This window comes from Anomalospiza imberbis, chromosome Z, assembly GCF_031753505.1.
Source record: "Anomalospiza imberbis isolate Cuckoo-Finch-1a 21T00152 chromosome Z, ASM3175350v1, whole genome shotgun sequence".
Lineage (NCBI taxonomy): Eukaryota > Metazoa > Chordata > Aves > Passeriformes > Viduidae > Anomalospiza > Anomalospiza imberbis.
In genome coordinates, this window is record NC_089721.1 from 19,834,279 (window position 1) to 19,846,461 (window position 12,183).

The window sequence follows — 12,183 nt, forward strand, 5'->3', positions numbered from 1 at the left end:
ATTAACAGTAGCTACCTGACACACTTAAATATATACCACTTTTACAAATATAACGAATTCAGATTTATTTTTTTTAGGCAGTTATACCTTTGGTCAGTGACTAAGTTACAATAAAACTGAGGCTACATTTATCTGTATCTTTATAGGTTTTGCTGAGAACTACAGCAGGAGAGATAGATATAGAATTATGGTCAAAAGAAGCACCAAAAGCATGCAGAAATTTCATCCAGCTATGTATGGAAGGTAATGATTGAATGGGGTGGGAGTTGTTGAAATTAATTACTATGTGATCTTTATGCCCTTTCTGTAAAATAGAGGTCATAATTATATTTTGACTTTAGTATGTCAGTAAGTTTATTTGTGTTCAGAAATTATTAATTAACACTCTGACAATGTTTTTCATGGTTACCAATGAAGCTGGTGGAGAAAAAAAAGTTAAAATTTTGGATGATTTTCTCAAACTAAGCTGATGACATAGTATTGAAACATTGTCTTTCAGAATCTTGAGAGGCTTTCTTTCAGCAAATGTCTACAAAGTATAACAACATCAGTGTGTGCATGAAATGACAGTGATACAATATTGGACATTCTCCAAAACTGTCATTTCTGCATCACAATTTACACTACCATTTCTTTTTTCTTTTTTCCCTGAGTGCTCCTAATGTTTCAATTACTGTATTTTTTGATTGATAAAAGCTCTGTAAAACTTTCCACTGAAGTAGTGGGTTCTAGAATGAGAAGCTCCCTTCTGAGAAAACTGTAAGAAAAATCTGTGAAAGGCTTGATGCCTTTATATGTTTTCTAACTGGTATTATTCTCCCATTTAAGCATTTGTAAAATTGTGAAGAGTTCTTTTAGCCTTCATCTGTTAAACAACAATAGCAGTCTAGGCTTTGTGCCTCCAGCACAGATCCAGCCTGTTTCGTCCAGTCTCTCTGCCTGAATGTTGAGACTTTTTGCAATGGTAAAGGAATTTCTCAGCCTGTGATAAAGGTTCATGTATACTCAGTGGGCTTTAGTTCTTTTCTGATTTTTTTAATTGTTGTATAGCATCTTGTGCTTTGTAATACATTTAAGTATTTCTCATTAATATCCCAGCATATAACCATCCACAACTGTGTCTAGTTATGCTGCAACATTTGCACACCCTGCTTTGTCTTGCAGCATGCTGCAGATTTATTATTATTATTATTATTATTATTATTATATCAACCAGGGGCTTGGTTCAAGTAAAGTTTTGTTTTCAATCCTTTTGTTTTCTTATGATCTTGTAACCTCTATCAGATAAATAGATAAAAGAAGATAGCTTAGAGAGCAAAATGTACCATGTATTTCATTCTGCAAAAATTATCAGTTTCAGTACAGTATAGGTGTTGAAAGTTGTTCTATGCTGGTGAGTGAAAGTGCAAATCATCTGTATATGGATATTGCTAATGTTGTACGTGAGATCTCATCCAGGATAGGGCACAGTATTTCTACTTCTCCTTTAAAATTGGTGTATTTTGATAGTCATTGCAGTAATAAGATCTGAAAAGCTGAAAAGAATGTAATTCATCAAGGTTATCTTGTCGGTGATGGGCAGGATTTTTTGCAAAAGTAACATGTGACACCACAGGATGTGATTTTGTAGGTTTGTGGGGAACAGAATGGAATCAAATAGAAGCCAACAGTGGAATCTAATTGCAGTATTTGCTTTCTAGAACTTCAGTCTCTGGATATCACTGCATGATCTATGTGAAGATTTGGGTTTGAGACCACTTACATGTATTTAATATCTTTTTATTTTTTTAGAGTATTACAATAACACAATATTTCACAGAGTAGTGCCTGGCTTTATTGTGCAAGGGGGTGACCCCACTGGTACTGGATCAGGAGGAGAGTCAGTCTATGGAGCTCCTTTCAAGGTCTGTATCTATATCTTACACATTAATTGGTTTGGTATTCTCTATCTATTGTTATCCAACTTCTGAAAAATCAAATCTTACATGAAACGCATACATGAGCAGTAGTTTCCTTCATGTGCTACTTCAGTGTGTTTGAATATGCCCTTCTAAACTGAGAGTTCTTAGATCTAGCTACTCTGTTATAATGATAAACCTGGGGGCTCAGATCCTGGACAAAGCTACACACAGGCTCAGCAGATGTGTTCTGTTCCGCCAGAGTGTTTTATTTCAGGTGGGGCAGACCCCTTTAATTTGTGACTGAAGCTGCAAAGCCTGTTTCTGGACCTTCCATCTTCTTGCTGACTTTTGCATCTAGCACAAGTCTGAAGTTTGTGGGAGGGAATGGTACCTGAGCAGAGAACAAAACAAAAATTACCAATATTGTAGTAGCATTGCTACTTCAAAGTAGTGGTATCTCAGTATTGCAGTGTTTAGCATTGTGATATGGCAGTGGTATTCATTGTGTTCTCCTTGCTTTGAAAGGAGCCCTATTTTGTCTTCCTAATTCCGGACAATGTTCTTCCTATGGATTTTTGCATTACTCTATTACAACCAGTTATTGTGCTTTTAGTAACTTTACATGAATTAGGATTTAAATTCAGTTTTCACATAAATACAGTGACTGTCAAGAATAGTATTTTTGCAAGACGTGTATGAAATGCAGTTACTTTTAAAAAGTTTTTTATTTTCTTAATATTGGGGGGATAACGAATGCAAATTAAAATGATGAATAACAATTGATTTTTAGGCAATGACTGAAAAAAGATAAAATTAGCAAGATAGAATTTTTTTGATTAGTAATACGTCTTTCTGTTATTGATACTTTAATTTCTAATTTGTTTGGTGTTTGTTTGTTGTGTGTTTATGGATTCTTTTGAGGATTGTTTTTTTCCATCATTAGAAGCACTAGGGGTTAGAAATACTGACTAAAAATAATTTTTACTGCTCAGTAGAAACTTCTAAATATAATTCTGGCATTGAGTTTCAAAGTACTTGGGATTTATTACTGTCTGAATTTAAAAGAAAATTAACGGCATTTTTTTGTGTGTGCATGTTGATGTAAGTAATGTCACTTCTATCTCGCTGCAGCTAAAGGAGTGAAAAGATAGCTTAATACTGAAGTTGTTCACTTTTCTGTCCTGCTTTTACCAGGATGAGTTCCACTCGCGATTGCGATTTAATCGAAGAGGACTTGTTGCTATGGCAAATGCTGGGCCCCATGATAACGGGAGTCAATTTTTCTTTACATTGGGTCGTGCAGATGAACTTAACAACAAGCACACAATCTTTGGAAAGGTCTGTTACATGAATTGGAGTCCCAGTTTAAGTCTGACGAAACCTACCACAAGTTTCTCTGAAGGCTGGTTTAGTATTGTTTGCTACTATGTGCATTTGAAATCTATTTCAGTGCTTTCTATGCTCTCTCCATTCTCTTTGTTTCTTATATCTGGCAGTAATGATTCTGTGGGTTGTTCCTGTTATTACCTATCTTGCTGTTGTTACTCTTCAAATTTGTATTTTCATGTTGTGCTACCTTTAAATAATCTTACTTGTATTATTATGGCTCTGTTTATTAATCAGTTCATTTAATACTAATGACATGTTAGAAAATTCTATTTAGAATTAATTAGATTCTAATTACCCAAGAAGGGTCATGAAAATGAATTTACCACTCTCATTATTTACTTAAAAGAAAACAAAGCAAGTATTTTTTATTTCAGTGGGTTTTGTTTTTCTGTTTCATAGCTCACAGTAAGACTTCAACATCTTCATCTGCATACATTCTCAAAACTACCTGTATTCCTTCAACTTTTGCCATTAAATTTAAAAACCCAAACTTTTGTACATTGTACTTGCTGTTTTTTAGAAGTCTTACATGCTTACAGTATATCCTATAGCATTTGTACTTTCAAAATTTTTTACATAATAATTGCCTTCTGTTTTGCAGAATAAATAACACAAATTATAGTAATGAAATTTCAAGCCTTTTTTTGTACATTTGCCAGGTTACAGGGGATACGATATATAACATGTTGCGCCTGGCTGAAGTAGAAGTTGACAAGGAAGAGAGACCTCTCAGTCCACACAAAATAAGAAGCAGTGAGGTATGTTCTGTTTGAAACGTGACATTTAAAAATTCTTTTGTGCATAGTCTTCAGAAAATTTGGCTTGTCCTTTTGCATATTGCTTTAAAATATTGAACCACTTAATTACAAAATATTTACTAAAGACGTGTTTAAAATACTGTTTTTTTAAACAGGTTTTGTTTAATCCTTTTGATGACATTGTCCCACGACCAAACAGAAAACTGAAGAAAGACAAACCAGAAGAAGAAACTAAAAAGTCCAAAGTAAAAGGCACAAAGTAAATATATGCAACAGAAATGGTGGTTCATTTTCTTTCACCTTTATTTATATCTTGGCAGGTTTTTACTTCCATTTCTGCCTTTGAAGCACTTCCTTGTTTCTGGGGGGTGGGGTCATGCAAATCTAGATTCTCTGACTGAAATGTTACTGTGCATCTGCTGAACTGTAACTGTTTCATGCACGGTGATAGTTTTCTGAAATAATAGAAGGTAGTTTATCTTTCCCATGTCCTGCAATGTGCAGTCATCTGACTGAGATGACACTGCAGTTAAAACTTCCTGGTGGGAGTAACTGGGTCACAGCTCAGTTGTTTGGGATTTTTTAAACTTATTTCATCAGATACCATTTCTCCCCCACTGTAGAACTTAGCAAGAGGCAGGCATTTTGACGTGGGAAATTTTAGTTTCTGTGAATGAAAATTCACAAACATGCAGTGTAAAGTAATAGGAATGCTAAAGTGGGCATGCTGTCAGTTCTGCTGTATAAAAATAGAACATGTTGCAACTGACTGGTTCCAACAGTGTGAACAATTAACTCTTGAAAAAGAAATTATAGCACATAAATTTTTTTAAATTTCATTATGTGAATGTGTACACAGTTGAGACGTTTCTGAGCTTTCATATCTTGAAAATCTTGTGTCTTGAATGCTGCTCTGTTGAGAAAAAAAATGCAACAGAACTGTCAACATTCAAGAGTCTGGGAAAGTGAGTCAAGACAGGATTTCTTAAACTGTGTCTTAACTGATGCTTTGCTATCCTTGTTTTATCTCAGACAACATGCTTTTCTGAATATTTATGATTTATTGCAAAGCAAAATGCAGTAGTTGGTTGCAATTGGTACATTTAGCAGGACAGAAAGTTTTTTTAAAAAGTCATGTACAACATGAACATAATATATTTAAAGTTAATGGAATGTTACTAAGACAGTATTTAAAATTTTACTAAAAATTTTCTTTTTTCTCTTAAAGAAACTTTAACCTGCTTTCCTTTGGGGAAGAAGCTGAAGAAGAAGAGGAAGAAGTCAGTAGAGTTAGTCAGGTATTATACCAAATTATTGTTACTTGTCTTTTCAACGTAATTACCTTTTCTCCATATTTGTGGAAAGCTTTAAAGTTTTTGGTCTTCTTCTTATGTTTGCATTTTGAGCAATAATAATAGCAGTTGCTTCAATTTTTAGGATTCTGCTGTTACAGCATTTTGAAAAAACAAAAGTTTTTAGCTTTCTTGATTTTGAGGGCACCTTAAGTTACTCCATGAATTTTTACATTTCCATGAACAAAAAGTTTCATAGTATAAATCTATGTCTGCTGTTTAAAAGTTGTGGAAGCAATTGGTACTTCATTCTTTTTCAAGTCCTTTATTTATGGTTGTAATTATATGATAAAATACTTGAATACTGATGATCATCTTATGCATTTCCAGTGCATGCTTAATTCCATTTTCTTACATATATCCATCCATCTGTAAGCAAAACGAAGTGTGATTATTGTGGAGAAAATAGTCCATTATCATAATTTAATAGTGCATTATAGTGAAATGTTCGCATTCACAGAACCAGGATTGCACAGGTAATCTTTGGTCTAACATGTTCTTCCCTGACTTGCACTTAAACAGCATTAGCTTCAAAATTTCTTAAATAAATTTCTGATTTAATGTCTACTGCTGACCAAATTGTTTTGGTAGACTTCTAGGCTTTCTACAGTACCTTGCTCCTTGGATTAGTGATCAGACTACATGGTTCTACATCCTGTACTACAAAAGTGAAAAAATAGTTGTTAGTCCTCAGACGTTAGCTAAAATACAAAAGAAAAACAGTGAATAATGATGGACAATATTATAGTGAGATTATATCAGTCCAAATGATAGTAGAGATTTATTTCAACAGCAGCTTTAACTATTTTCCTTTCTTTTTTTCAACTTACCAGTCAGATAAATTTTACTTGTTTACCTTAATATGCTCATCTACTATTTTGCTCTTGCTGTTTATCTGGCTTCTGATACTGGGTTTGACTCAGTTGCTTGGACTTCCTTTGTTTTCATGCCAAATACTTGTTTTCAGTTAAAAATTATCTAAATAGAATGCCTCTTTTCATGTTAAGCCTACTTTCAGTGTTTTCATGCTCTCTTTCAACTCAGCCTCAAAATCTCATCTCTTATTTTTCCTGACTAAATTCTGGGTTGGTTGTAGCTAGATAAGTAATCACAACAACTCTTTATGAAGAATTTATCTTCATTCTTTGTAACAAAATAAAATCTTCTTTTTGATACCTCATTGTTTGTTCCTAAGAGGTCTAGATCAGTGTCTCAGTAGTTCTAGACATTATCTTAATCTGATTAAGTTGAAGTATGTGAATATCAGCACTAACTTGCATTCTCTGTTTTTGATAAGAAAAATGGAAGGTCAAAGTTGTTATTGAGATTCTTTTACACCTGCAAACTTAGAATCCTATGAGCTTTTTGTGGTTGCTAGATGCAGTAAGTCTTGCTTGTTTAAGAGGGTCAGAGAAGCTCTGAGTAAAACCCCTTTAAGGCCATGAAGGCTATTAGTGCAGTCAGGGATCTGGCTCTAGGGCCCCCACTGGTCGTTGATCAGTGCTAGCCTTCAGTGTCCAAACTGCTTATTTTCTGTACCTGTTTGGAGCACTTTGCCATACACAGCCCCACCACCACTCCAAACACACCACCCCTTCCTTAATAAAGGAATTCTCTTTACATTTGCTGAATGTGTTAGTCTTTGTTTTCTACATAATAAAAAATTGTAGTTGTATTTAAATGAATAAGATTTTGTCCAAATGTCCGCTGTCTTCCCAAAAGCATTAGACAATGCATCTGCAATAGAGACATTCACGGTACAGGTCACAATATGGACTGTTCCTGTAGCAGAGATTTTCAGTCTGATTTTTCTCTGAAAATGAAGAATACTTTTTTTTCAGATTAGCATGTAGAATGCTTCCTAACTGCAGTCTTTCTGCCTGAAAACCTTATGTGTTAAATTTATTTGACTCCTTGTGTCAGTAGATGATTCCTAAATGATGTATTCCAGACTGATACATTGCAGTTTGTTAATTTCTTTTTTTTCCTTAGGGATCTAATTAGTGTTCTTCCAATTGATAAGTACTGTTTTGTACATGGTGGTTCTTTCCATTGTCATCTGTCATTATTGGAAAGTTAAGTTCTTACCTCTTTATTCACTCAAGTGTATATGTGCTAGACCTACCATCTTTATTATGTGTAATGATTGTACAAGACTAAACAGTATCTCTTTTTTTCCTCTCTCTCTGTCCTTTAAAACTAAGTGCATTGCTATCGCAAAAATAAATCTGTGGAGTCAGTTTGATGTTTCTCTTTCTGGAACACTTTATCTTCCTTCTGTTCTTAAAAGTGTTTATGTTTACTGGATAGGCTAAAACTAAAAAGAAACAAGTTATGTTTTTCTTACCATAATCCCTTTCCGCTGTCTAACCTCTTAAACTGAAATGAATAATAGCTTTTTTTCTTCTTTCTTTTTCTTTTAACAGAGTATGAAGGGAAAAAGTAAAAGTAGTCATGATCTCCTGAAAGATGATCCACATCTTAGCTCAGTTCCTGCTGTCAAAAGGTTAGTATGTAATTTCCAATTTCTAAAACAGATCTACTTTCAATATGTTATAACCAATTATCAGCATGTTTACTCATTTAAGAAATGTCAATTCACGTTACTCTTTAAAAAATTAAGAGTGCCAGTGCTAAATCAGACCAAATATTTCTCTAACCCACTAAGCTGTCACCACCACTGGCCCTCAGTGGATGCCCAGTAAAGAGTAAAAGCAATGCAAATGTAAAGTTTATATGAGTAGTCTCCCAGCTTCCATTAACCTTCACCTCAGAGGACCGTCACAGTTTGATGTGGTTCATCTATTTAGTAATCTTTAATAGAGCTCTCCTCAAAGTGTGTATTAATTCAATTGTAACACTGTTTCAATTCACACTATCACGTCTACTGCAGAAGAAGTATCTCCCTTTTTCTTCTGAACCTGCATGCTACTAGTGGCATTTCACACATTCTCTCATTCTGGAAGAGACAGCGAGTTGACAGTCCCTTTTATACCTCTCTTTACCACAATCCTTTCATAAGACTATCACTTTCATAGCCTAAACTTTTAAAGTTACTTACATTTTCTTCATGGTGAAGATGTTCTGTGCTGTGATTATTCTAGAGGGTTGCTTTTCCCAAAGCTCTAACCCTGCTTATGCTTGAAAATATCTTTTTTTTCCCAGATCTAAAGAACAAACAAAATATCAGGTTAATCGAAAATCTGTGTGCTTGAATAACTTGGTTTTCTTATCTATTTTTTGTACTTTATAAATTCTGATTTTAACCACAGTTGAGTTATAAAGTGAGAAATATCCATGAAAATATGTTAAAACTCCAAGAATTTGCTTATTTTAGAATCCTAGACTAGTTGGTTTGGAAGGAACCATTAAAAATTACCACATCCAAACCCCTTTAGTGAGCAGGGACATCTTCAACTAGATGAGGTTGTGCAGAGCCCCATTCAGCCTGGCCTTGAATGCTTCCAGGAGTGAAGCATTTACCACCTCTCTGGGAAACCTGCTCCAGTGTCTCACCATCTGCATCATAAAAAACATCTTTCTTATGTCTAGTCTGAATTTACCCTCTTCTGGTTTAAAACCACTACTCCTTATTCTTTCACAATGGGCCCTGCTAAAATGTCTGTCCCCATCTTACAGACCCATGCTAAGTATGTAAAGGCTGTGTGCTGTAAGATGTCCCTGGGGTCTTCTCCAGGCTGAACTATTGTGCCTTTCCCTATTGGAGAGGTGGTCATCTTCATTGCTCTCCTCTGGAGTCCCTCCATCAGGTTTCTGTCCTTCCTGTGCTGTGACGCCAGAGCTGATGCAGCACTGCAGGTGGGGTCTCACCAGAGCAGAGCAGAGGGGTAGGCCCTGGCCCTGCTGCCCACACTGGATGCGGCCCAGGGCACAATTGGCTTTCTGGGCTTCAAGTGTACATCATCAGCTCACGTCCAGCTTTTCATCCACCAGCATCTCTAGGTCCTCCTTGCTAGGCTGCTCCCCTGTCTGTATTGATATTGCCCTGACCCAGGTGCAGCACTTTATTAAATAATGTCATTGATTGCAACACATCTAGAGTTTCTTGAATGATCTTGATTACTCATTGATTGCTTTTAGCACACTTCAAAGCCTTGACTTGTGGGACTTCTTTAGTATTCCTTGTTTTTTCTCTAGCATAACTTCTTCTTTTAAAATGTGGGCTAAAATCATTCAAGGACCCTTAGTTTGTGATAATTAACCGTGGGTGTGTTAGCTCTAGTGTATTCAGATAGATTTCTTTTTTAATTCACCAAGCTGTAACTGTATAACAAATTTAAATCTTGATGTTAAGCTTTAAGTATCAGTAAAATGCATCTTCCAAAATATAAACTAGTTGCAATGAAATGCTACTAATTGTTTCATAAATGAGATCAAAAGAATCTTAACTGAGTTTTGGTGGTTTTAACTGTACATATTAGTGTTTTGCTTGCATAGCTCAAGATATGGCTAGGATTTCTCCATTGTATGAATGCCCTTGTTTTTAAGCATTTTTAATTAGAAAAGATTGTGATAGTCAAATTATAGAAAATTATATTGATACTTTTAAAATGAATGTGAGGATGATATAAAGTAGTAAGTTTACTAAAATTTCAGGTGGCTAACAATTTTTTATTTAAGAAATTTTGGGTTTTAATATTATTTTGAATCTCCTCTAGCACTTCAAAGTAGTTACTTTTTTTTTTTTTCTTTTAGTGAAGTGGCAAATGAAGAAAAGGATTTGAGTGAGGCAAGTATTAATTTTTTACTAATAATTCTTTGTTTTTTACTGTGTGCAGATAAGATATCCTTTGGGGAACAAATGTTACTTTAGAGATCTTTAAGAACTAGCTCAAGTCAGATTTCTGGCAAAAGTGTGAAGGCTCTCTCTAAGCTCTAAGGTTTGGCTATTCACAGCAGGGTAGAATTAGCATACTACCTGCTACCTTTTATGGAAAATGATGGTATCATATTTCAGTTAGTAGATTAGTTATATAGGAATATGGGATATGGATGTGTACCAAAGGGTGACAAACCACCAGACTGATAAAAACCCTGAAACTGCTTCTAAAAAATAATTAAAATCGAGTTTGTCATGAATAATTATATAATTGCAATGTTTGAGGGTAAGTCGGCATGTAAGTCAGAGTCCTGTTTGAAAGATTTCTTGAAGAGAGCAAAAACTCAGCAAATTATTAAATTGTAGCAGTGAAATTGTATTGTTGAAGACTGTCACCTCTGAAAGATGTGGAATTGGAATAGTCAAACAGTAACATTCTTCTAAACATGGAGGCAGTTTTAAGTACAAGAAAGTTGTCATACATGGTGCTGGTAAGCATAAATTTGTTACCTGAAGTGTGTCTCTGTCTCCAGCCATAGATCATGGGAGTACCCCTTTGAGTTGCCATTGAGATAAGGATGTTATATATGACGAGTGCTGTAATCTCCCATTCATCTAATTGAATCCTGGAAAGTATTGTTTTCTATATCTGTCCATCGTGCACAAGTATTAACTACACTGTGTGTTAACACAGTGGAAGTAAAGGAAGAGCACAGCCTGTCGCATTCATGTGCCTAAACAAAAAACATCTGCTTACACATTTTTCCTTTTTTCACAAGGCATAGTATGAATTAAGGCTTTTTCACACTTCTCCTTTGTAATTCCAGCTGTGTAGGAACATTTTAGTGTTAGAAAGGTTTGGAGAATGGTATTTAAATAGTAATTTTTCAAATATTCAAATATCCCTTTGCTTAGCAAACTGGATTTGGGGAGTGCAGAACATGGATGTATTAGGTTGAAGAATAAAAATGTAAATAAATATACCTAATTAAACCAAAATTGAAAATATGAAGGCTTTTTCTCATTTTTTCCTGTAGAGGTGTTCTCTTTAGATTTTATTACATTTAGGTTTAGCTAACATCTAGCACTTCAGGCAGTTACCTGGGTCTTGTGAAGTGGTACTAGTATTTTATAATCTCTCTTGGAGTTAATTTAGTTAACACATCATAGGATCAGTTTTGCATTTACACATGTGAAACATGTTGGTAGTTTTATAGCCAAACCTGGAAGCAAATAATTCTTCCAGATCTTCCTACTTCCCCCAGCCTACAAGCTCATAGCTTGTAAGAGAAACACTTGTTAGTATTCCCTAAGCACCTGGCCTTGCTGTTCATGCTATTAAATACCATCCTGTTTATCTTACTGCAGTCCTTAAATTTGTACATTTAATTCTTTGAGAGAGCCTTTGTATTAGTAGCACCTCATGGCTATTTTGTTAGGATTCTTTTTGTGCCCAAGTCATTAATGAAAACATTATATGAAATTTATTAACATTTTTTTTCCCACCAGTGACATTTCTTTTCTGCAAATTTTCTTTTTCTCTTCCTTCATATTTGTCTGCCAGTTGCTGAACAGTAAGTTTCATGCAGTACTATATGTAGATAAAATTAGTTATCCACCCCTCAGTTCAATAATTTCCTTAAAGGGAAAATCACATTGCATACAGTAGCCAGTAGTCATTCTGTCACAAAATGTCTCATTACCATTTTTATTTTCATATTAAGGAGAAGAATAGGGTAACTCCACCCAGCTAGTAACAGCAGCAAGAAGTAATACAGCTTTCAGGCAGGCAGTTTTGCATTTCTGTGTGACATGGAGAACAACCGTCAGCCAACAGACCAGCCACTTCCCTTTTGAGTTGCCATGCAGTTCAGTCTGGATTGTTGAATCTATTGTTAGATCTGTTTGTTGAGAGAGAGAGGGACTGAAGGAGGAGATTGGGC

General features: G+C 35.0%; 1 protein-coding gene across 1 annotated transcript in view; it reads left to right on the top strand.

The window, feature by feature from the left end:
• CWC27 (CWC27 spliceosome associated cyclophilin) overlaps nt 1-12,183 on the top strand; it is a 96,392-nt gene that overhangs the window by 690 nt on the left and 83,519 nt on the right. The window contains exons 2-9 of the mRNA XM_068176321.1: nt 147-243; nt 1,792-1,904; nt 3,096-3,239; nt 3,950-4,048; nt 4,204-4,307; nt 5,277-5,346; nt 7,827-7,906; nt 10,117-10,150. Of these exons, the coding sequence (XP_068032422.1) occupies nt 147-243; nt 1,792-1,904; nt 3,096-3,239; nt 3,950-4,048; nt 4,204-4,307; nt 5,277-5,346; nt 7,827-7,906; nt 10,117-10,150 (741 nt within the window). The remainder of the gene's footprint in view (nt 1-146; nt 244-1,791; nt 1,905-3,095; nt 3,240-3,949; nt 4,049-4,203; nt 4,308-5,276; nt 5,347-7,826; nt 7,907-10,116; nt 10,151-12,183) is intronic.